We start from the raw sequence: 27,355 nt of genomic DNA on the forward strand, positions 1-27,355 counted from the left end.
TTGAGGAATAAGTAGGAATTTGTCACTTAGGCAAGGAAGAAGAGATATTATTACAAAAGGAGTCAGCACGTCTAAAGTCATGGAGATGTGAAGAGGCATGGATGTTTGTGGAAATGATTGTGGCTTGGACCATATTAGCTTAGTTCCTTGAAGAATTGCCTATAACAATTCTTTAAAGAGCTAAAAAGTTAAATGACATGATTTATGTTTTAGAAGGATAACTCTGGATAATATAGACAATGGATTAGAGGAAGATGCAATTAGAGTTAGAGAGCAGTAAATAAACTATAAAAATAATGAGAGATGGTGAAGACACGATCTAAGGCAGGTAGAAAGAAGAATGGGCAAGATTTAATGACTGGTTAGAAGTTGAAACATATTTTCAAGTTGTTGGCATGTGAAATCAGGTTGTGCCATTAACTGAGGTATCAATTACTAACAAATGCATGAGTAGGAAAAATATATAAAATTAATTTAGGAGGTTGTATTTTGTTTGCTTGTCTGTTGTTTCTTTTATCTTTTTTGTAAGATGTGCAGAGATTGAGATGTTATATTCAGGTAGAAATGTCTGGGGAATAGTCTGTATATATGATACCTGAAAGCTATAAGAAAAATGTGAGGTGTAGTTATAGATAATGACCCTGGACAGTAAGATAAAGACATGATAGATTTTGATTTAGTAATACCTCATTAATTCATACCATATTTACTGAGCTCCTAATACATGCAAGACACTCTGCAAAGGGCCAGGGATAAATGTTTTATTAAAATAAACATGGTCATTGTTATCATGGTTGGTGAAGAAGCTGAGACACACATGTGCAATTACAAACGATGATAAGGGCTCTAATGCAAAAGGGCAAGAACTGGGTACACTTACAATGGGGACCTAATCATTTCGGAGGGTGAGGGTTCAGAAATTTCCTGAGGAATTGATATTTGTGCTGAGGATGTGTAGGGATTATCTGGCTGGGATGATAAATGGGTGGATAGTGTGGTTAGTGCTGCACATAGTCCTGCAAACAGTGTCAGTAAAACCCTTAATGTGAGAATCACACAGTGAATACTAAAAACAAAAATAGCATAAAAGAAAGCTGAAATGACTGTCTTTGGGGATAAACAAGAACAGATGCTAGGGAGTCTGGATCCACTCTGAACTCTGGCAGAGAATCTTAAACACAGAATGAATAGTGGCAGCTGCCAGGATGTGAGGGAAGGAAGCTGATATCCTGGGGCCTGTTTTAAAGAGGAAAAGAAGAGAAAAAGTTTCCGAGTTGGGTCTGAAATAGGGTCTGGAGCATACCAGTAAAACCATTCAATTGTGATCAGTTAAGAAAAATGGAGAATCATTATCAGATCTTAAAATATGGAGGTTATTGTTGCCTCTTGTTACAGGACAGTAAATGGAAAGGAAATCTGTTTATAGTGGGTTGACAATTGAATTGAAAGTGAGAAGATAACACTGTAAGCAATGCTGTCAGAAAGCTTGAAAGGAGAAGAGAGGGTAGAATCTGAGGATGGGGGAAGGCAGTGGCACAAGATGTGGAGAGAGTTTTGTTTTTGCCCATATGGTAAATTAAACATATTAAGCATCTCCATGAACTGAAAGGAAGGAGGCAGATGAAAAGGAAAAGATGGCTTTGAAAAAAAATAAGAGAAGAAAATTATAACTGACATAACAAGTTTGAGAAAGCGACAAGAAGAAAAGAGATCAAGAGCTGGAGTGAAAGAATTAGTCATGGGCAAGAGGGAAAACATTGGGCATGAAGGAAGGTTCCAGAAGACCTTGGGGGTTGCATAAATAAATACTGTTTATATGGAAGGGCATAAAATTTAGAGTTGTATCATTTGATAGAGCACTACATTTTTAGAATGATAAGGTTGTATTGCCTAATTTCATGACTGAAACTAAAAGTAGTTTCAAGTCCTGTCCAAGATCACAGAGCAAGATAAGCTTTGTCTTTTAACATAGGGCTCAAAAGTAGCTTGAATATAAATAAGTGGACTTATTTATTTATTTATTTATTTGCAAAAAGTAACATCAAATATCATCAGAGCACAACCTACATGCAAACTGTAGATTTGTGCTATTCATGTATAAATGTGATAAATACATATCTTTTCTCAAATATACTATATCGATATGTATCTCTGAGTAATATTCTTATGAGACAACACTTGCTGTATTACAAATTTTTAAGAACTTTTCATGTGCTCTTTGGATTGACTTAATTTAACTGCATCTATTCATGTTTACTAACATCAAAAGTAAAGGACTTCTGTCAGCCTGGTTAATCTGAAAGGACACAAAAATGGCCATGGACAAAAATTCTGCATTCCATGCAAATCATTATTTTCCTCTTAAAAATTAAATTTAAGGAAAACTAGAGCAGAGGTAAACTGTACTGAAATATCTTTCAGGCAGGTAGGCTACTTTTGAGCATTCTATCTGATTTCCTTTTAGCTTTAAGGACCTGATTATTTCACCTCCCAAAATTCACTGGAATCATGAAATTGGATGGAGTACCCATTGATAAATTCACCATTGCAAAGTTTTAAAAATGTTTCCATGAAAGAAAAGAAGCCCCCTCGTGGGTACTGCATTGCCATATCAGAAACTCATTTATTCTTTTATTCAATGAATATTTCTGAAGTGCCTATTAAGTGCCAGGCACTGTACTAGGAACTCTAGCTACAGAAAAGTGAATGAGAACATGCAACATGCTTGATATCATGTTCTCTTTAACTAAATCACAAGAACTGAAATAAACAATGTTTGTTGTTTTCCTGAAAATTAGGTTGGAACATCAGTGGTTTTGTCAGAGATTTATCTTGGCTACCTGTGATGTGACATGTGGGTAAGCTCCAGTATTCATCTATAGTAGGTTACTGCTTTTAGAATGCATTATCAAGAATTTGTTTTTTGCATTTATAGGTACTTCTATTTTCCAAGTTGAACAGTTGAGAAGGCATATCATTGATATGACAAATCACAATGTCAATTTGATTGGCATCCCCTAGCATTAAAAATAATACATAAATAAATTTCTATACGGAAATTTATATCACAAAACATTACAATTTATCTTTTGTGACATATTTACACAGAAGTAACTAACATTTTATCTTTGAAAAATATTAGTATGAAAGTGCATGTATAACTGATAGAGCTAAAAAGAAGTAATTGCATAGATACAATGAAAAAGCAATACACTATATGGGAAATGAAAACATAAATCAACAGTAAAATACAATGGAAATGCTGAAATAGCCTAGATGTTAAGCACAGACTACTGATCAGATTCCTTTTAAAATTTATTCATAGGCTCTGTTAGTAGGCAAAACAAGATATATAATATATATATATATATATATATATATATATATATATATATATATATAAAAAGACACTCACTAAAACTTCTATAGTTTACAACATTAAGGAAAAAGAGCAAGACTTTTAAACCATAATATTCATTGTTGGTATGCTTAAACTGCAATATAATCATAGAAATAAAAATATATATTATATTCAAAAAATTGAAAAAATTAAATCAGCAAGTATGTTATTCCAAATTTAATGGAAGACACATTTAGGTAGATGTAGTGTTAAAAGAAATACTCAAACTGAAGTCTTTTACTAGTATTAAGAATACTGTATATATCATTATGGTATACCCAAAGCCTCCTCTTAAGGCAGATAAATAATCTACAAAATAAGAAAGGAAACAGCTGTTACATCAATGCATGAAACTCCCACTAGCTTCAGTACTTGAAATGTAAAAATGGATACCAATAATCTCAAAAGAAGTTAATCTAAGGTTGCTTATTTGAGATTTGTTTCTTTATGATGTAGATGTTTATCACTATAAATTTCTCCCATAATACTATTTTTGCTGCATTTTATAGGTTTTAATATCTTGTATTTTTATTTTTATTTATCTCATATTTTTAAAATTACTTTCTTATTTTCTCTTTGCCCCAATGGTTGTTCAAGAGTGTCTTGATTAGTTTTAATATAATAGTAAATTTTCCTACTTTCTTAAAAAATAAATAAATAATTTTCTTCTTTTAGACAATAAGAGCAATTTAAAATTCCTACTTCCAGCACCTACAAATTGATTTGGTACAACAGGGGAGAGATAAAAATGCTAGTGGGGCTTTGGCAACCAAGAAACAGAGGTGGGAATAAGTGAGGCGTATATAACCCATTGATAGAGCCTGGAATTCTGTAACAGGTAAAGTTCATGCCCACTTTCTTTTCCCAGTCTCTATTGTAATGCAGTGTAGTGTTTAAGAGCATGAACTTAATGATCAGACAGACAGATCTGGGTTCAAGTACACTTACTAACCAGTTGTGTTAGCTTGGGCCAGTAAATAATTTTACTAAGCTTCAGCTTTTTCATCAGTAAAAAATGAGAATTAAGAAGAGACCCTAGTTATAAGGATTCTGTAAAGATTACTGGAAAGAATGTATGTAAAAATCTTAGCACAGTGCCTGACACGTAGACCTCAACAGATGCTTAGGAGTGATTTAACCCAAGTGTTACTACCACAAACACTCCTAAAGGATTTCAGGCAAGAACACACTTTAAAAGAATTCAATAAGATTCTAATTTACATACATATACGTTACATAGATATGAATAAATGTTCTTAATGTCAATTTTTAGGAACATATCCGTTACAAGCTGAATCTATTGGAGGGTTTTCTAAATTACAATGAGAAGGAAGTTCTCACTTACCTTGTCATTTACTACACTCTTCCCATCCCAGGCCCATCCTCTTTTGGTGAAGTAATTAACAGTTGCAAATTCAATTAGGGCAGAGAACACAAATGCATAACATACAGCAATAAACCAGTCCATGGCAGTTGCATAAGCCACTTTGGGGAGAGAATTCCGAGCACTGATGCTCAGAGTTGTCATTGTCAGAACAGTTGTTACTCCTGCAAAAGAAAGATAGGAACCAAAAACATAATAGGTACTGGCAGGACAACATTGGAAGCAGTTTTTCTTTTCTTTTATTTCTCCAAAGCTACTTTCAGCTCTAGTTCTATGTACTTTAAAAAAAAGAAAAGAAAAAAGAAAAAAAGAAAGAAATTAGGATTAAAAAGAAATACTGGAAGAAAACAGTGCAAGGTTAATTGTCTTAAATGATTACTATATTTCTTGAAGAAAAGACACTGAAAATACTATCAGATTTCATTTTTGGCCTGTATGAATCACTTTTCCTCTTCTAAAATACAGTTGAGGTTAAAGAGTGGTGATATTGGAGAAGAACAGTTTCCTTAAATTGACCCATTGCTTATTAACATTACTTTTTAAAAAATTCTACAAAAACCTCACGTTAATTTCTTCATCATTTATTTCTATCATGCTAAGCAATGAATGAATAACCCACACCAGTGATCACAAAGGAACTGTGACTAAGAAATTCTTCATTCAAGTATGGCTACAAAAGTATGAAATTAATTTGGGGTTGATTTGCATTGCGAGGACTTAATCTCTTTCATAGCAGAGCTTAGAATCAAAGCTTATAAAACATAAATCACTATTTTTAAAGAATACTTATATCTTTGTTGGTTTAAAACTCTAGTTTCTTTCATTATACAGCTTTCCTGCCAGTAAAGTTACAATTGCTTAAAAAATAAAAAATAAAAAAGTAACTCAGGAGGTAAGTTGCACTATCAGCACTCAAAATGGCTACACTCACCTGTTTTATTAGAAATCCAACAGAAGTTTATGTAAACAAGAAATACATTAAATTAAAAGAAAATAAAAATGTTAAAGAAGTGTTCATTCATATTTTCAAGTTTTTGCATTTTATTTTACACTTTCCTTAGGATAAAGCAATTTTTTCCTCACCTACAATAGACTTATTAATTCAAAATAGCAATAATTCTACATAATCATGAGTGATTACATTTAAGAATATGACAGTAGTAGAAATAAAAGGTAGAAAAATAAATTTTGTTCCCCTGCTGCTGAGTCATTACTGAAAAACACATTTACAGAAACACATTGCAGTGTATTGACTGAATTGTGTCATAAAGAGTATATATATTAGAAGCTTTATCCCCACTGTAACTGTTCAGAGTGGGAAATCTTTTTACAGTAATTGAAAGGTGGGGCCTTGAAGAAGTGATTAAATTCTAGGACCATGAAGTAGTGAACAGATTAATAATGTTGATAATGGGCATGGCTCTGAGGGCTTTAAAAGGAGAGCACACCCGGAATCTCTCTCTCCGCTCTGACATTTTCTGCCATGTGAGCCCCTTGCATTGCTGTAAAGCCACCACAAAATAAGACCCTTATCAGATGTGTTCTCTGGACTTTGGACTTCCCAGCCTCCAAAACTGTTAGCAATAAATTTTGTTTTCTTATAAATTACTGAATTCCAAGTATTTTGTTATAAACAACAGAAATGGACTAATATACACATGTGTTTGCATGCATTAAACTATGAAAGGTTTTATATTGTTAAGGTGTTTTCTTTTGAGACTGTTGTATAGAAGATTAAACACCATATAAGACAGATACACACATGTACGTATATACAAACATATATATTTATGTGCAGTGTGTGTGTGTGTGTGTATATATATATGCATACAATCATAATGTAGGGAATGAAATTAACAAAGCAATATATGGAAATATATTTAACTTTACCAGCAGTCAAGGAAACACTTTTTAAAACAATATTATCATCAAAATGTTAGCAGAACTTTAAATATTGGTACTCTCCTTGTGTTAAGGATGTGGGCAATGTAAATCCTCTTTAATAGTGATTAAAAATTGGTATCATAGCTAAGAAACTGTTGACTAATCCAAGGTAAGGAAGATTTAGGTCTACATTTTCTTGAGCTTTATACTTTTACATTTATGTCTTTGGTCTATTACAAATAAGTGTTTGTGTATGGTGTGAGGTAGATGTCCAAATTTATTCTTTTGCTTGTGAATAAATAGCCAGTTGTCCCAGCACCATTTGTTGAGAATCAATTGACCATAGATATGTGGGTTTACTTCTGGCCTCTCAGTTCTATGCTGTTGATCTGTGTATCCATCCTTAAGTAGGTTTTACACTGTTGTGGTGACTGTAGCTTTAGATTAAGGGTTTTTTAAGGGTTCTTTTTTTTTCCCAAGTCTTTCTCAAGCTGCCTGTTTCCTCCACATTCAAGAACCCTGGCGATTACAGTGGGCCCACCCAGATACTCCAGGATAATGTCTCTCTATTTTGTTTTTTAATTTTATTTTATCAATATACAATGTGGTTGATTATAGTGGCCAATTACCAAAACCTCCCCCTCCCTCTCCCCCTCCCTCCCAACAACCTCATATCTGTTCGCTTGTTGTAACAACTTCAAGGAATTGTGATTGCTATGTCTTCTTCCCTCCCCACCCCCACCCAGTTTAATTGTGTATTTATTTATTTATTTTTAGCTCCCACAAATAAGTGAGAACATGTTGTATTTCTCTTTCTGTGCCTGACTCGTTTCACTTAATATAATGTTCTTTACCATATGACCCAACTATCCCACTGCTGGGAATATACCCATAGGAATGAAAATCATCAAGTCAAAGGTACACCTGTTCCCCAATGTTCATTGCAGCACTCTTTACAATAGCTAACAGTTGGAACCAGCCCAAATGTCCATCATCGGACTAGGAGATATGGAAAATGTGGTATATCTACACAATGGAATACTACTCTGCTATAAAAAAGAATGAAATACTGCCATTTGCAACAATATAGATTAAGTTTTGAAATTGGGAAGCTTTCTCACTTTTGAGTCCTTTCTTATTTTTATTCAAATTTCCTGTTCTTTTTCAAGATTGTTTTGGCTATTAAGGATCTTTTTACATTTTCACATGTTATGATCAGTTGGCCCATTTATGCAAAAATTAAAAATAGTCATTGGAATTTTGATACGTATTACATTGAATCTATTGATTGTTTTGAGTAGTACTGCCATCTTAACTATATTAACTTTTCCAATCTTTGAACATGGAATATCTTTCCATTAGATAGATAGACAGTCACGCATCACTTAATGATGGGACAGGTCTTGGGAAGTGCATCACTGGGCAATTTAGTCATTGTGCAAACATCATGGAGTGTACACACCTAGATGGAATAGCCTACTACACAGTTATGCTATATGGCATAGCCTATTGCTCCTAGGCTACAAACCTGTACAACATGCTACTGTACTGAAAACTGTAGGCAATTATAACAATGTATTTGTGTATCTAAAAAGTAAAGGTACAGTAAAGATATGGTATGAAAGATAAAAATGGTACACCTGTATAGGGTACTTACCTTGATTGAATAGAGCTTGCAGGACTGGAAGTTGGTCTGGGTGAGTCAGTGAGTGAATAGTGAGTGAATGTGAAGGCCTGGGACATAACTATGCACTACTGTAGACTTTATGAATATTGTACACTTAGGCTACACTAAATTTATAAAAGATGTTTTTTGGTAATAAATTAACCTTAGCTTACTGTAACTGTTTTACTTCATAAATGTTTTAAATATTTTTATCTTTTTGACTCCTGTAATAACTCAGCTAAAAACACAAACACATTGTACAGCTGCATAAGAATATTTTCTTTAAGTCCTTATTCTATAAGCTTTTTTCTATATTTTTTTAACTTTTTGTTCAAAATTAAGACACAAATACACACATTAGCCAGACCTACACAGGATTAAGATTATCTATCACTGTCTTCTGCCTCTACATCTTGTCCCACTGGAAGGTCTTCAGGAACAATAACACACTAAAGTTGTCATCTCTTATAATAACAATGCTTTTTCTGGAATACCTCCTGAGGGACATGCCCGAAACTGTGATAGTTAGCTTTTTATTTTAATAAGTAGAAAGAGTACATTCTAGAAAATTTTTAAAAAGTACAGGGTATAAATATGTACATAAATATGTGCCAGTAACATAATTGTTTGTCATTATCAAGTATTATGTACTATACATAATTGAATGTGCTATACTTTTATATGCCTAGCAGCACAGTAGGTTTTTTAATACCAGCATAACCACAAATACATGAGTAATGTATTGGGCTATGATGTCACTTGGTACTAGAAATATTTTTATAAACTTATGGTACCACCATCATGTATGCAGTTTATTGTTGACTGAAATATCATTATGTGGTGTATGACTACATAGAATATGTATTTATATATGTGTGTATATATATAAAATAAATATTTAAATTTATTTATTTATTCCATTTATTTATTTAAATATTCTTTAATTTCATTCAGCTACATTCTGTAGTTTCTAATGTAAAATTCTTTCACCTACGTGGTTAAATTTATTTGTAGATATTTTATTTGTTTGGATGCTAATGAAAGTTAAATTTTTTCTTAACTTGTTCAGTTTGTTCACTGCTGCTGTATAGAAACAGAATTGATTTTTGTGTGTTGATTTTGTAACCTTGCTGAAATTTCATAATAGCTCTAATAGTTTTTATGTGGTTTATTGAGGGCTTTCTATAAATAAGATCATACTATCTGCAAATAGAGTTTTACTTCTTCCTTTCCAATTTGCATGCCTTCTATTTGTTTTTCTTGCTTAACTGCCCTTGCTAGAACCTGTAGTATAATGTTGAACAGAATTGGTGAGAGCAGACATCTGTTAATGAGAAAGTTTTTCATCCTTCACCTGTAACCATGATGGTGTTAGCTGTGGGCTTTTCTTAGATGTCCTTTATCATGTTGAGGAAATTCTCTCCTATTGCTAGTTTGAATGTTTTTATCACAAAAGAGTGTTGAATTTTCTCAAATATTTTTCTGTGTCTATTGATATGATTGTGTTTTTGTTTCATTTTCCATAAATATGTTGTATTGTGCTGATTAATTTTTCTATGTTGAACTAATCGTGCATTCTTGGGATAAATTTCATTTGATCGTGACATGTAATCCTTTTTAAATGTGGCTGGTTTCGTTTTGCTAGTATTTTGTTGAGGACATTTACATATATATTCATAAGAAATATTGATCTGTAGGTGTTTTATTCCCTTGTGATTTCTTTGTCTGGTTTTGTTGTTTTGGAACTATTTTCCTCCCCACCCGCAAAAGAATGAGTTAAGAAGTGATCCCTCCTCATCTATTTTTTGGAAGAGTTTGAGAAAGATTGGTGTTAATTCTTTAAATGTTTGATAAAATTTACCAGTGAAGCCATTTGGCCTTGGGCTTTGCTTGATTGAAAGTTTTTTGATTACTAAATTCATACCTTCACTTGTTATAGTTTTATTCAGAATCTTGAGTCAGTTTTGGTAATTTGTATTTTCCAGGAATTGAATCATTCAATCTAGGTTATCTAAAATTTTGGCATACAATTGTTCATAGAATTCTTTTATAGCATATATATTTTTAATTTCTCCAAGGTAAATAGCAATGTTCCTTCTTTGTTTTCCTGATTTTAAAAATTTGAGTCAGCTCTCATTTTTTTTTTCTTGGTTATTCTAGATAAAGATAAGGAAATTTTGTTGAATTTTTTGAAAACCAATTTATGATTTTGTTTTGATTTTCCCTATTGTCATTCCTATTCTCTATTCAGTTTGCCTCTACTATAATAGTTATGAGGGTACTTCATAAAGTTCCTAAAAAAATAGAATTAAAAGATAATACAAATATTTCCATGAACTTTTTGGAAACCCTTTACATTATTTCCTTTCTTCTTGCCCTGGATTTAGTTTGCTCTTATTTTTCTACATTTTAAGGAGAAAGGTGAGGTTATTGATTGAAGAACTTTTTTTTTTCTTTTTTTAATATAGATATTTAGAGATATAAATTTCTCTCTAAAAACTGCTTTTGTCATATTCTGTAAGTTATGGCATACTGTGTTTTCATTTCCATTTATCTTATTTTCTAATTTCCCTTGTGACATATTCTTTGATCAAATGGCTATTGAGAAGGCTCATATTTAATGTACACATATTTGTAAATTTTTAAATTTTCTTCTATTATTAATTTCTATTTTCATTTCATTGTGATCTGTGAACATAATTTGTACATAACATAATTTGTAACATTTTGATCTTTAAATGTATTGCGACTTGTTTTATGGCCTAATGCATTATCTTCATGGAGAATGTTCCACATGCATTTGAGAAGAATGTACATTCTGCTTTTGTTGGACAGAGTATGTTAGGTCTAGTTGGCTAATATTTTGTTTAAGTCTCCTACTTTCTTGCCAATCTTCTGTGATGTTCTAATCATTACTGAAAGTGGGCCATTGAACTCTCCAACTAATATTGTTGAACTGTTCATTTCTCCCTTCAATTTTTTTCAGTCTATGATTCAAATATTTTGGGACTCTTTTGTTAGATGCATATACATTTAAAATTGTTATATAGTCCTGATGAATTGAAAGTTTTATCATTACATAATGCCCTTCTCTATCTTATGTAACATTTATTGTCTTAACATTTATTCCATCTGTTATAAGTGTAGTTAATCTAGCTCTCTTTGGTTGTTTGCATAAAATATCTTTTTCCATCCTTTTACTTTACTTATCTGTATTTTGAGTATAAAGTAATTTTCTTATAGACAGCATATTGTTGAACCATGTTATTTTTTGTTTTCAATCCATTCTGCCAATCTCTGCATTTTAATTGGTAAGATTAATCCATTCACATATAATGTAATTACTGATAAGTGAAACTTCTGCCATTTTGCTATTTTCTTTTTGTATGTATTTTATCTTTTTGTTCCTCAGTTCCACCATTCCTTCCCTTTTTGTGTTAAGTAGATGTTTCATAATGTATGACTTTAATTCCCTTGTTTTTTTTTACTATATGTTTTTGAGTTATTTTCTTAATGTTTACCTTGAGGACTAAATTTCATAACAATCTAGTCTGAATTAATACCACCTAAATATCAATAGTATCCAAAATTTTCCTCCTATATAGTTTCATCTCTCCCTCTTTATGCTGTTATATCACAAATTATATCTTTATATATTATGTGCCATCAGTATATACGTATAATTATTGCTTTGTGAAGTTGCCTTTCAAATGAGTTAAAAATAGAAGGAATAAAAACAAAAAAAGTTCACTTAAACTGTTTTTTATATTCACTTATGTAGTTACCTTTACTGTTGCTCTTTAATTCTTACTGTGGATTCGAGTTATTATCCAGTGTCCTTTCATTTCAACTTGAGGGTGTTCTTTACCACTTCTTGTAGGGTAGTTCTGCTGACGACAAAACTCACTCAGTTTTTATTTATCTGAGAATATTTAATTTCTACTTAAATTTTGAAGGATAGCTTTGGTGGATATATAATTCTTGGTTGACAGTCTCTTCCTTTTGCTTTGAATATGACACCCTGCTACCTTCTTGTCTCCACAGTTTTTGATAATTTATTAGGTGCTAATCGTATTGAGGATCACTTTTATATAAAGTGTCACTTTTGCTTGAAGCTTTGGCTGATTTCAAGATTCTCTATTTGTCTTTCTCTTTCCATAGTTTTATTATGATGTGTCTAGTTGTGATTTCTTTGAATTTATTTTACTTCTAATTCATTGAGTTTCTTGGATGTGTCGATTGATTTTTTTTTTATTGTATTTGAAAGATTTTGGCTATCAGCTCTTCGTTTTTTTTGGGGGGGGGGACCGGTAAGGGGATCACAACCCTTGGCTTGGTGTTGTCTGCACCGCGCTCAGCCAGTGAGCGCCGGCCATCCCTATATAGGATCCAAACCCACGGCAGGAGCGCCGCTGGGCTCCCAGCGCCACACTCTCCCGAGTGCGCCACGGGGTCAGCCCTCTTCGGTTTTTTTTTAACCTTTCTCTCTCTCCTCTCTTCTTTCTGTGACTACAATTATGCATGTGTTGATATGCTTTGTGATGAGGAACAGAACTCTTAGATTTTACTTAATTTCCTTTATACTTTTTTGTTGTTGTTGTTCCTTATCCTCAATAATCTTAATTGACTTATCTTTGAGTTCACTAATTCTTTCTACTAAGTGTTTGAATCTTCTGGTGGGCCGCCCTACTGATCTTCCATTTCAGTTATGGTACTTTGAACTACCATATTTCTTTCAATAAAGAAATAGGAAAAAAATACAATTTCCATTTCTTTATTGAAGAACATAATTTCTTTATTGAAGAAGTTATAATTTTTTTCAATAAAGAAATACAAATCATAAAAAATAAAACAGAAATTCTGTAGTCTCTGGTGAAACATTATTCTGCTTTCCTGTAGTTTTGCAGACATGGTTCCCTTTAGTCTTTTAACATATCTCCTACAGTTTATTTAAATTCTTGTCTAGTTAGTACAATGTCTGAGCTTCCTCTAGAATAGTTCCTAATTAATCATTTTTCTCTCCTGTAAATGGGTTATAGTTTCTTTTTTCTTTGCACGTGTCATGATTTTTTTATGAAAACTGAACATTTTGGATACTGTAATTCGGCAACTCTGGAAATCAGATTCTGGCCCCTCTACAGGGTTTGTGGTCATTGCTGATGTACGTGTTGTTGCTTGTTTGTTAAGTAACTTTTCTTAATTAATTCTATAAAGTCTGCATTCATTTTAATTTGAGGCCATTAAAGTTTTTATTAGCTTAGTGTCCCTCTAGTGATTGAACAGTTTTCCTTAAACACCTAGAGCCAAAAAAATCTCCCATTCTTTGTCAAATGGCTGTGTGTTCAGGCTGGCATATGTCTGAAACATTCAGCCAGACAGTTTACAACTCTGTCTTGACATTCACTTCCTGCTTGTGTAGGTAACATTCACTTCCTGTGATATTCACTTCCTGCTTGGCCTTTATGAAGGGGTAGATCTTCAGAATTTTACATGCCACCATTTTTGTTGATGTCACCTCTCCTAACATTTTAAGTGGGAGTACCCTGAGACTCAGCAATTCTACTTTTAGATGAAGCAGGGCAATATGGAATACTGGTTAATAATGTAGCTAGGTGCTCAGGTGGCCTCCTAGTCTGACTGCCTATGTTTGAATCCTGATGCCACTACTTGCTGCCTTTGTAATTTTGAGCAAGTTACTTTAACATTCTCATCACCTTCCTCATCTGCAAAATAAAATTATAAACCATACCTAATTCAGAGGGATATTGCAAAGCTTAAGTATAGCTTTAATACAAAGCCTGGCACATTGTAAGTATGTAAATTTTAGCTATTTCGATTCTTCTTATTTTTGTTATTACTACTACTATTCTGAGAAATCTATCTTATTGAAATGATAGCAAGAAAATACAGAGACCTGAAGCCATAAAACTATTAGAAGAAAACATAGAGGGAAAACTACATGACATGGTCTGGACAATGATTTTTTATATTTGATACCAAAAACATAGGCATAAAATCAAAGGCAGACAAATGGGATTGCATCAAAGTAAAAATATTCTGCATAGTAAAGAAAACAATTAACAGAGTAAAGAAACAATCTATGGATTGGGAGAAAATATGTGCAGGCCATACATCTAATAAGGGATTAATATCCAAAATACATAAAAAACACAAACAACTCTATACGAAAACAAATAATCTGATTGAAAATATAGGCATGGAACCTGAATAGACATTTCTTAAAATGGGTGACAGGTACATGAAAGAAATGTTCAACAACACCTATCATTAGGGAGAAGCAAATTAAAACCACAATGAAATATCACTTCATACCTGTTAGTCTGGTTTTATCAAAAAGACAAAAGGTAGCAAGTGTTGGCAAGGATGTGGGGAAAAGGGAACCCTGGTATACTGTTGGTGAGAATGGAAATTAGTACAACCATTATGGAAAACAGCATGAAGGGTCCTAATGAAAGCAGAAATAGAATTACCATAGAATCCTGCAATCCTACTTTTGGGTATTTACCCAAAATGTTTGAAATCTGTATGTCAAAGAGTTGTCTGCATTCCTATGTTCATTTCAACAGCATTCACAATAGCCAAGTTATAAACTCAATCTAAGCGTCCATCAGGGATGAATGAACAAAGCAAGTATAGTATATAGATACAATGAAATATTATTCAGCCTCAACAAAGAAAAAAAATTCTGTCATTTGCAACAACATGGATGGAATTGGAGAACATTATGCTAAGTGAAATAAGCCAAGCACAGAAAGACAAATACAGTATGTTCTACTTCTACAAGTATATGAAATCTAAAGCAATTGAACTCATAGAAACAGAGAATAGATCGTGGTTACTAGAGAATATGGGATGGAGGAAAGTGGAGGGTATGGAGACATGATAGTTAAAGGGTGCAAAGCTTTAGTTATGCAGGAGGAATAAGTTTGATTTATTTTTGAGATCTATTGCACAACATGGTAAATACAGCTAATGATTGAGTTCTGTACATTTCAATGTCTCTGAGAGTAAATCTCTAATGTTCTCATTACATAAAAAGTTCAATATTTGAGGTGCTATATATGTTAATTAGCTCAATTTATTTTTTATTTTTGTTTTTTTATTTAATCTTTCCACATTTTATTAGAAAGTTTTAACACTACTTTGTGCCCCATAAATATATACAACTATAAATTGTTCAATATATAATTTAAAAAGAAAATATAGAGATAAATGATATACAAGACTCTTACATGAACACTGCTTTTAAAAGCAAAACAGTGGCAAGTTAGCATATTCACTGATAGGGAAATAGTTTCAAAAATTGAATACCTACACTATGAATACTATGATAATATTACTAAGTATAAAGTATAACTATACATTGCCTGTAAATATGTTTCCAATATATTCTGTGGAAAAAAAGTCTCATAATTCTATTTTATTGGAAATACATGCACTTGGATTTATATTCAATATAGATATATGCCTATATAAACCTACTGGAAAAAAATAAGAAAGGACAGTCAAATACATTTCCCAATTTGAGGGAGAATGTAGTATCTGTATTAAATGAATAAAATAGAACATGGATTTGTGGTTGATTTTTTTTTTTTTTTTTTTTTTTTTTTTTTTACTGTTTTACATTTTGGGGGATTTTATAATGAAATACCAGAAAGAAAATCAAAGAACAAAATTTTAAAGATACAATCTAAGATGATAATATTAGTTTAGCTGTGAGAATTAATAATAAAGGAATTTTATTATTTATTTTTTTCTTTCTGTTTATTCACTTTCCTGCAGTGAACCTGCTTTGTTTTTGTGATAAGGAAAAAAAATAAAAATCTTAATTTAAAAAAGGCATCTCTCAGTTCCAATTCAACTGAATTCTCAGAATGAATGCATTAATGCCGATTAATTTGTATTAAAAATTAAAGACATTACAATAAAATACAAGTTGAAATAATGGAAAACCAGAAGTTGAATTCTGTTTGTAAGTCTAAACTGGCAGTTTCAAGTTAGATTTGGGTCTATTAATTCAAGCCAATAAAATGTTATAGCAATTTAATATGAATCAATTATAAGGCTATTTTTCCCCATATTCAAATCTTTCTCATATATAAATTTCATTTTTTTTATTTGATTTTGGAAATTTGACAGCGATACTGTTAACTTTGTCTGTAGGTCCTTTTCTCCTTCCCTCCCTCTCTCTTCCCTTTTGTGTGTTGAGGGAAGAATAAGATTCTCACATGCCAGCTTTTCTGCCTCCTGGTTCAGCCTAGACTGGTCTCACTACACTGTAAATAAAAAGAGCTGGGCATTCAATAAAGACCTGGAAAGCTCACAAACCTTCCATGTACCTGTCTTCCAACAATAGGCATTTTTCTACACTTACCTAGGGCTTTCTATAAATGAGAGTTTCCTTAACATTCCTTCTATTTTTTTTTTTTTAATTAATTAATTAATTTTTTTTTTAAATTTTATTTTGTCGATATACATTGTAGCTGATTATTGCTCCCCATCACCAAATCCTCCCTCCCTTCTCCCTCCCCCCCTCCCCCCCAACAATGTCCTTTCTGTTTGCTTGTTGTATCAACTTCAAATAATCGTGGTTGTTATATCTTCTCCCCCCCCCCCCCCGGTTTGTGTGTGTGTGTGTGTATGTGTGTGTGTGAATTTATATATTAATTTTTAGCTCCCTCCAATAAGTGAGAACATGTGGTATTTCTCTTTCTGTGCCTGACTTGTTTCACTTAATATAATTCTCTCAAGGTCCATCCATGTTGTTGCAAATGGCAGTATTTCATTCGTTTTTATAGCTGAGTAGTATTCCATTGTGTAGATGTACCACATTTTCCGTATCCACTCATCTGATGATGGGCATTTGGGCTGGTTCCAACTCTTGGCTATTGTAAAGAGTGCTGCGATGAACATTGGGGAACAGGTATACCTTCGACTTGATGATTTCCATTCCTCTGGGTATATTCCCAACAGTGGGATAGCTGGGTCGTATGGTAGATCTATTTGCAATTGTTTAAGGAACCTCCATACCATTTTCCATAGAGGCTGCACCATTTTGCAGTCCCACCAACAATGTATGAGAGTTCCTTTTTCTCCGCAGCCTCGCCAGCATTTATCGTTCATAGTCTTTTGGATTTTAGCCATCCTAACTGGGGTTAGATGGTATCTCAATGTGGTTTTGATTTGCATTTCCCGGATGCTGAGTGATGTTGGGCATTTTTTCATATGTCTGTTGGCCATTTGGATATCTTCCTTAGAGAAATGCCTACTTAGCTCTTTTGCCCATTTTTTAATTGGGTTGCTTGTTTTCTTCTTGTAAAGTTGTTTGAGTTCCTTATATATTCTGGATATTAATCCTTTGTCAGATGTATATTTTGCAAATATTTTCTCCCACTCTGTTGGTTGTCTTTTAACTCTTTTAATTGTTTCTTTTGCTGTGCAGAAGCTTTTTAGTTTGATATAATCCCATTTGTTTATTTTTCCTTTGGTTGCCCGTGCTTTTGGGGTCGTATTCATGAAGTCTGTGCCCAGTCCTATTTCCTGAAGTGTTTCTCCTATGTTTTCTTTAAGAAGTTTTATTGTCTCAGGGTGTATATTTAAATCCTTAATCCATTTTGAGTTGATTTTAGTATACGGTGAGAGGTATGGATCTAGTTTCATTCTCCTGCATATCGATATCCAGTTATCCCAGCACCACTTGCTGAAGAGGCAGTCCCTTCCCCAGTGAATAGGCTTGGTGCCTTTGTCAAAGATCAGATGGCAGTAAGTGTGTGGGTTGATTTCTGGATTCTCTATTCTATTCCATTGGTCAGTGTGTCTGTTTTTATGCCAGTACCATACTGTTTTGGTTATTATAGCTTTGTAGTATAGCTTAAAGTCAGGTAGTGTTATGCCTCCAGCTTTATTTTTTTTGCTGAGCATTGCTTTGGCTATTCGTGGTCTTTTATTGTTCCATATAAATGTCTGAATAGTTTTTTCCATTTCTGAGAAAAATGTCTTTGGAATTTTGATGGGGATTGCATTGAATTTGTATATCACTTTGGGTAGTATGGACATTTTCACTATGTTGATTCTTCCAATCCAAGAGCATGGAATATCTTTCCATCTTCTTGTATCCTCTCTAATTTCTCTCAGCAGTGGTTTGTAGTTCTCATTATAGAGATTTTTCACCTCCTTGGTTAACTCAATTCCTAAGTATTTTATTTTTTTGGTGGCTATTGTAAATGGGCAGGCTTTCTTGATTTCTCCTTCTGCATGTTCACTATTGGAGAAAAGAAATGCTACTGATTTTTGTGTGTTGATTTTGTATCCTGCTACTGTGCTGAAATCATTTATCAATTCCAAGAGTTTTTTTGTAGAGGTTTTAGGCTGTTCGATATATAGGATCATGTCATCTGCAAACAGGGACAGTTTGACTTCATCTTTTCCAATCTGGATGCCCTTTATTTCCTTCTCTTCTCTGATTGCTCTGGCTAGTACTTCCAACACTATGTTGAATAGGAGTGGTGAGAGTGGGCATCCTTGTCTAGTGCCTGTTCTTAAAGGAAAAGCTTTCAGCTTTTCCCCATTCAGGATGATATTGGCAGTGGGTTTGTCATATATGGCTTTAATTATGTTGAGATACTTTCCCTCTATACCTAACTTATAGAGGGTCTTTGTCATGAATGGGTGCTGAACTTTATCAAATGCTTTTTCAGCATCTATAGAGATGATCATATGGTCCTTGTGTTTGAGTTTATTAATATGGTGTATCACATTTATTGATTTGCGTATGTTGAACCAACCTTGCATCCCTGGGATGAATCCCACTTGATCGTGATGAATAATTTTTCGTATGTGTTGCTGTATTCTGTTTGCTAGTATTTTAGTGAGGATTTTTGCATCTATATTCATCAAGGATATCGGCCTGTAGTTTTCTTTTTTGGTTATATCTTTACCTGGTTTTGGTATCAGGATGATGTTTGCTTCATAGAATGAGTTTGGGAGATTTGCGTCCGTTTCAATCTTTTGGAATAGTTTGTAAAGAATCGGTGTCAATTCCTCTTTGAATGTTTGGTAAAATTCTGCTGTGAATCCATCTGGTCCTGGGCTTTTCTTTGTTGGGAGCCTTCTGATAACAGCTTCAATCTCCTTTATTGTTATTGGTCTGTTCAAATTTTCTACGTCTTCACGGTTCAGTTTTGGGAGCTTGTGTGTGTCCAGAAATTTATCCATTTCCTCCAGATTTTCAAATTTGTTCGCGTATAGTTGTTTGTAGTAGTCTCGAATGATTCCTTGCATTTCAGATGAATCAGTTGTAATATCGCCTTTTTCATTTATAATTTTTGTTATTTGAGTCTTCTCTCTTCTTTTTTTTGTTAGCCATGCTAATGGTTTGTCAATTTTATTTATCTTTTCAAAAAACCAACTTTTTGATTCGTTGATCTTTTGAATTGTTTTTTGGTTTTCAATTTCATTCAGTTCTGCTCTGATCTTAATGATTTCTTTCCGTCTGCTAACTTTAGGATTGGATTGTTCTTGTTTTTCTAGTTCTTTAAGGTGAAGTGTTAGGTTGTTCACTTGCCATCTTTCCATTCTTATGAAGTGAGCATTTAATGCAATAAATTTTCCCCTCAATACTGCTTTTGCAGTATCTCACATGTTTTGGTATGATGTATCATTGTTTTCATTAGTTTCAATAAACTTTTTGATTTCCTGCTTGATTTCTTCTTGGACCCATATGTCATTAAGTAGAATGCTGTTTAATTTCCATGTGTTTGTATAATTTCCAGAGTTTTGTTTGTTATTAATTACTAGTTTTAATCCATTGTGGTCTGAGAAGATACATGGGATAATTCCAATTTTTTTGAATTTATTGAGACTTGATTTGTGACCTAATATGTGATCTATCCTGGAGAATGATCCATGTGCTGCTGAGAAGAATGAATATTCTGAGGTTGTTGGGTGGAATGTTCTGTAGATATCTGCCAATTCCAATTGGTCTAGAGTATTGTTTAGATCTTGTGTTTCTCTACTGATTCTTTGCCTAGATGATCTGTCTAATATTGACAGTGGGGTGTTCAGGTCCCCTGCTATTATGGTATTAGTGTCTATTTCCTTCTTTAGGTCTAATAGAGTTTGTTTTATAAATCTGGCTGCTCCAACATTGGGTGCGTACATATTTATGATTGTTATGTCTTCTTGATGGATCAGTCCTTTTATCATTAAGTAGTGTCCCTCATTGTCTCTTTTTATGGTTTTTAGTTTAAAGTCTATTTTGTCAGATATAAGAATAGCCACTCCAGCTCGTTTTTCTTTTCTGTTTGCATGGTAAATCTTTTTCCATCCTTTCACTCTTAGTCTGTGTGAATCTTTATGGGTGAGGTGGGTCTCTTGTAGGCAGCATATAGTTGGGTCCTGCTTTTTGATCCAGTCAGCCAGTCTGTGTCTTTTAATTGGGGAATTTAAGCCTTTAACATTAAGAGTTGTTATTGAAAGGTGTTGATTTATTCCTAGCATTTTATTGGTTGTTTGGTTGTCTTAGGTGTCTTTTGTTCCTTGCTTTCTGATTTACTGTTTGGTTTCTTTGTTTGTTGGTTCCTTAGGTTGTAGATAGTGTTTTTGTTAGCTTGTTTTCTCTTCATGAATGCCATTTTTATTGTACTAGCGGGTTTTGATTTTTCTTAGGTTTTTATGGCAGTGGTAGTTATTTTTCAGGAACCAAACCCAGTACTCCCTTGAGGATTTCTTGTAAGGGTGGTCTTGTGGTAGTGAACTCCCGCAGTTTTTGTTTGTCTGAGAAATATACTATTTGCCCCTCATTTCGGAAGGATAGCCTTGCAGGGTAGAGTATTCTTGGCTGGCAATCTTTGTCTTTTAGTATTTTGAAAATATCATCCCATTCCTTTCTAGCTTTTAGGGTTTGTGATGAAAAGTCTGATGTTAACCTGATTGGGGCTCCCTTATAGGTGATTTGACGCTTCTCTCTTGCAGCTTTTAAGATTCTCTCTTTGTCTCTGAGTTTTGCCAATTTGACTATGACATGTCTTGGAGAAGGCCTTTTTGGGTTGAATACGTTTGGAGATCGTTGAGCTTCCTGGATCTGAAGATCTGTGATTTTTCCTATACCTGGGAAGTTTTCTGCCACTATTTTGTTGAATATGTTTTCAATGGAATCTCCATTTTCCTCCCCTTCTGGAATACCCATGACTCGGATATTTGAGCGCTTGAGGTTGTCTGATATCTCTCTCAGATTTTCTTCAATGTCCTTGATTCTTTTTTCTTTCTTTTTGTCTGCTTGTGTTATTTCAAACAGCCCATCTTCAAGTTCAGAGGTTCTCTCTTCAACTTCGACAAGCCTGCTGGTTAAACTCTCCGTTGTGTTTTTTATTTCGCTGAATAACTTCTTCAGTTCAGCAAGTTCTGCTACATTTTTTTTCAGGACATTGATTTCCTTGTATATTTCCTCTTTCAGATCCTGTATACTTTTCCTCATTTCATCATGATGTCTAGCTGAGTTTTCTTGTATCTCATTCAGTTTCCTTAGAATTATCACTCGAAATTCCTTGTCAGTTATTTCAAGGGCTTCTTGTTCTATAGGATCTAGAGTATGAGATTTATTAACTTTTGGTGGTGTACTTTCTTGATTTTTTGTATTTCTGGTGTCTTTTTTTTGGTGTTTATTCATTGTGGCAGGGGGTTTCACAGTCCACCGGTTTGAGACTAATGACTAACTAGGATGTTGCTGTGGTTGCCAATTTGGTATGGCTCCCGCCGTGACTGCTCAGTTGGCCTCTAGTGTCTTGTGTGTGTGGTTGCCTCGGGTCTTGGGCTTCTCCTGGGATCCACCTTTCTGGTCAGCTTGTACTCTGCTGGGCTGGTGGATCACGTACCACAGGGTGTGTGATCTCTGTTGAGCTTTCACTTTCTGTACAGGACTTCTCCCCGTTCCGTGTGCTCTGGCCCAGGCTGTTAGATCGTGCAGTGGCGACCCCACAGGGTGTGTGGTTTCTGTCGAGTCTCCGCCTCCCTGGCCGCACGTCTCCCCACTCTGTGCACACTGTGCTGGGCTGGGGTGTGTCTTCTGCACCCCTCTTCTATCAGCTGGGCCTTCAAGACCCTGCTCAGCACCGTCTCGCCCAGGAAGTCTACCAGGTTTCTGCTAGGCACAGACGACCGGTCTCTCTAGGTGCCTTTGTAGCACTGTGTAGATCTTTCTCGGGTCTTGTTCACCTTTGTATCCCCCCGGTATAAACCGAGTCTAGTGTCCGCCTGCAGCCTGCTCTCCGGCAGGTTCAAGCGGACCTGGGAACTCTCCTACCACACTATTCCCAACCAGAAATTCGTTAGGCTTTTTTCCAAACTGGTGGTCGCAGAGATGGTATCTGCCTCCCAGTAACAGGAAGTTTACTGGGGCCGGAGTCCAGGGTGTGGTGGAGTGACAGTCGGCCCGCCCGTACTTCCTAGCCCTCCCAACACTGGTCGGGACGCCCCACACCCCCAGCCCCACCAGAGAACCACGGAGGGAGTGGGAGAGGAGGCCGGCCCGCAGGGTCCGGAAAGCCCCGCGCCAGGCCAAGCAAATGGGCTCAGTGATGGCCGAGCAGGGCGGAGCTGCCCGCACCTGGGAAAATGGAGGCAGCACCGGGGCAGTGAGTGGCCTGGTGGTGCAGGCGGGAGCCGCGTGGGCATCCACCCCCCGAACAGAGCTGTGCCAGGGATCACTCACAGTGCTGTGCCAGGTCGGGCGCTCGCTCTGTCTCTGGTTTGTTGCCTTCCGTGTTCTCGGCGCTGCTGCCTCGGGCTGTTCAGTCGCGGCGCCGCTCGGGCGCTCCCAGGAATCTTCTTTAATGCCGGCCTGAAACCTCGAATCCTGAATAGGGCAGCTGGCCGCCTTCAGTGCGGCCCCAGCCTCCGGGATCCTGGCTGCATCCACAGCAGCCCTGGCGCCGTGTTCCCTGTTTCAAGACTCGCTTTTGCAGCTAAGAATCAGTTCTTTTCCTGCTCCACACTTCAAAGCTGTTGCCTGTAAATGAGGCAGCCTCTCCTGCCGGGGGCAAAGTGGCGTTGAGCCCCCACAACCGGCCAGCAGCAGCAGTCCTCCCTTAAGAGATGGCCAGAGGAAGGTCCACAAGTTTCCCGGCTGCCTGAGGCCCAGTGGCCACCTTTTCCACCTCAGCTACTCCGCGCCAGCCGCCGCAGCCGCCGCCATCTTGAAACTACTTAAAATTAATTTCAACATTCCTTCTTCAAAAGACTTTCTTCCCTTAATTACCTCTGTATGACCTCCACGACTCACTTCTTCTCTGGGAGCCTTGTTTCTTTCTCAGTAAAATAAAAGCCAAGTATCTTAAAGTGTTTTTAACACTAAAATTCTATGCATATATGTAAAATACATGTGATCATTCCCATGCACAGACAATATCTAGCGTATAGCTCTTTTATACTCTGGTTTTATTTTATGTAATATTTCTTATTTCAAGGTGTAGGTGCCAAAAACCTTACATAACTAATTGATATGTCAACTCATAGTAGTTGAGCAAGTGGTGTCTAAGCAAAAAAAAAAAAAAGAAAGAAAAGAAAAAAAAAATCTGAGTATTGGGTTAAAATATGCACTAAAAGATTAAAGTCAAATCGGGAGGTGGTTTCAGCACAGAGACTGACACTGTGGGTTCCACAGCCAGATGCCTGAGTTCTAATCTTGGGGAAATTGCCTAGTTTTGTTTGTTTGTTTGTTTGTTTGTTTGTTTGTTTGTTTTAAACCACAGCTTCCTCACTTTTAAAGTGGGGATTACAAATAGTGCTTTCCAATGATGCTGTTATTGAGACCAAATGAGTTACTGCACGTAAAGCAATGTCACTATCATAAAAAGATACTTCGTTGCATGTGAGGAAAAAATATTACCCTGAAAACAAAGTCAGAAAAGATTTAAATGAAAAAGATAAAATAAAATGAAAACCTCCTGTAGACCTTTATCCAATCAACTTCTTGTGTGTCAGTGTTTCAGTTTGGGGAATGTGGTAGAAGTTAGCAAGTAGTCTCAGAAACCAAAGGGGCACAAAAACTGCAATAGGACAAATGTAGAATTGTTTGATACCACCTGCTGGTAACTGCTAGAAATGGCAGAAACCAAAATCATTCTAAGTGTTTTTTTCCCTTTCAGCCCAATTGACAAAACAATACCCCGTCCCCCAAGTAAAATAAAATAACATTTACAAATGCAGCCTTAGTGTGCTTTGAAATGTTGCTATTTTAACACATAACTGCACTACATCTGAATGATCAAAACATTGAAACTTTTATGTGTTAGAGAAATTTGAACCTGGCAACATATTTTGTCATAAAACCTAATTAATTCAAACCCCACTAATTTAAAATTTGTGAGAATTTAGAAACAAGTATGGTCTGGAGAAAATGTTAAATAGGCTAATGATAGCATGGACAGCACGGTTAAGGGAATTACAGGTTTTGGTTTTTGCTTACATGACTATATCATGAATTTAATACATCCGAAACTCATATCCTCTCCCCAAACCCTTTTCTTCCTGACGTACTTCTCTCAGTGAAGACTTCACAATCTAAATGATGTCATTTTCACACTCCAGGTCGAAGATGCAGAGACATAAATATTTGGTCAGTCTGGGTAATTGTATGTGCTGTTTGCTCTCCAAGGAGTCTTTTCCCTGTCACTCATTCTCTTCTTCTTCATTTAGCTAACTCCTGTCCCTTCACTTCATTATTACTGGGTACATACTAAATGTCAGGTGCTTTTTATAAGCACTGGGAACACCTCAATTAACAAAATAGCAAAGAAGTCTGCACCTAGAGAACACATTCTACTAACGCTGCAGTATACACAGCTTAGTTTTCATAGTCTGTGAGACCTTCTCTGAGGCACCTATGACCTATTTCTATGCATACTTCTATCGTATCTTATCCTTTTCAAATTTTCTGTTGGTTTATACAACTGTATACCCCAATAAAATACATAAATTATAGCTTTTTTCCCCCAAATGTAAAAGGATGCTTAGTACAGGGTAGGAGCTCATTAAATAGTTTTTGAACAAATTAGTATTTATTGAAACTATTCCTCCAATGATCTGTAAATGATAAGCATTTACTTATTAGGATAATTGTAAGAAATCTATTTTTTTTTTATTTTAATGAAGCAAACATGAATTTAGTCCCCACTTTGTGCTAGGTACTGTGGAACTGTGAATGGAATGTGAGCAAAACCAGATAAGATGTATATACTAAAAAATGAGAGTACAAAGTAGCTTAATGTTACAGCTAGGCAAAATCTATTATGACCCATAATAGGGCAATCTACCTAGACTGGGAGGTTGGGTAAGGCTTCTCTAGGAAATTAAGAGGAGAAGTTAAGGGGGTCACCAGAGAAGAAAGTATAATAGCAGCCTAGGAAATAGCATGTGCAGAAATCTAGAGACATAGCGAAGCAGTGTATTTAGGGGGAAAGGAAAGAAGGCTGCAAGGTGGTGAAGCAGAAAATAAGGGTTTCATGGAAAGAGATGGGGCCAGAGTGTGAGTCTAGAACCAGACTATTAAAGGCCTATTTGACTATGTTGAGATAATATATAAGTTGATTTCAAGAGCAATGAGAAACCCTTATAAATTTTAAACAGGGTAATGACATGATCAGTATTTCTTGTTTAAAAGCTTACTTTGGTATTTTTTCTTTATAGCTAAAGCATTGGTTTTTATTTGTGTGGTTGGGTTTTTTTAGTGTTTTTCAAGATTTTCTCTTTGTCTTTGGTTTACAGTACCTTAAATGTAACATGATTAGTTGTGTGTTTTTTGATATTGTTTTTCATTTTTTATATTATTCTTTTTGGCATTCTCTGAGCTTTCTGGATCTGTGGTTTGGTGTCTTTCATTAATATATGAAAAGTTCTTAGCTATTATTACCTCCAATGTTTCTTCTGCTCTGTTCTCATTTTCTTCTCTTTCTGATATTTAAACTGTACGTATGTTATCACTATTGAAATTGTAGCACAGTTCTTGGATACTTTGTTCTGTTTGGTTGTTTATTCATTTATGTGTTTTTTGTATAAATTTCAGTTTGGGAAATTTCTAATAACCTACATGGAAGCTCACTGATTCTTTTCTTAGTTATGTTGAGTTTATTGATGAGCCTATTGAAGCCATTCTCCATTTCTCTTATTGTTTTTTATTTCTATCATTTCTTTTGATTATTTCTTACAGTTTGCCTCTCTCTACTTACATCATCTTTCTCTGCTTACATGTTGTTTATTTTTTTCCATTAAAGCTATTAACATATTGATGATTGCAATAAATCCTATTTTAAATTCCCTGTCTGATAATGCTAACATCTGGTCACTATTCTCATGTTTGCTCTGTTTCTTCTGACTGTGTTTTGTTTTTTTATTTTGTCATATTGTGTAATTTTTTTGTTGAAAGCTCACCATGTTGATTTGGGTAACATGAACTAAGTAAAATAGACCTTAAGTGTAGGATTTGTGTTAATCTTTCTAGGAGTTGGGCTGTGTTTACTGTTTGCTGTAGTTACAGGTGCCACAGGATTCAAATTCCTTTAGTGTTCTTATTGTTGTCTCTCCTCTGTTGATTTTAGATTTCCCTAAGCACTCTTCCTCAGAGAGAATCTGTATGTTGCCATTCTTTCTGCTGTATGCTACTTCCATTCTGTTGGAGCCCTTTTGGTGTGGCAGTAAGGTATAGGAGAGGAAGACTGTTCTATAACCTTCTGATTAAATCTTAGCCTTCTGGTGGGCCTGTGTCTCAGGCTGTACCTTTCACAAGTGTTTCTCCATTCTCCTTGTTCCCTTCCCTGGCTACAGCATTCCTAATCTATTTCCTTGAAGCTCTGATCCTCTTGACTCTGTTTTGTTTCCTCCCACTCCCCTTAGGTGAGACAGTAAGGTTAGAGGGCCCAGAGATGGAGGAATGACTTTCCATCAGCGGGGGAAAGGATCTGGCAAAGTCTCTTTCTCTACAGACAGGCTTTAGTTATGAAGAAGGCTC

General features: G+C 35.0%; 1 protein-coding gene across 3 annotated transcripts in view; it reads right to left on the reverse strand.

The window, feature by feature from the left end:
- Positions 1-27,355, reverse strand: part of GABRA2 (gamma-aminobutyric acid type A receptor subunit alpha2) — a 147,340-nt gene that overhangs the window by 6,726 nt on the left and 113,259 nt on the right. For all 3 annotated transcript variants that reach the window (XM_063107959.1, XM_063107958.1, XM_063107957.1), the window contains exon 8: positions 4,746-4,948. In XM_063107959.1, coding sequence (XP_062964029.1) covers positions 4,746-4,948 — 203 coding nt within the window. The remainder of the gene's footprint in view (positions 1-4,745; positions 4,949-27,355) is intronic.

This window comes from Cynocephalus volans, chromosome 9, assembly GCF_027409185.1.
Source record: "Cynocephalus volans isolate mCynVol1 chromosome 9, mCynVol1.pri, whole genome shotgun sequence".
NCBI lineage: Eukaryota > Metazoa > Chordata > Mammalia > Dermoptera > Cynocephalidae > Cynocephalus > Cynocephalus volans.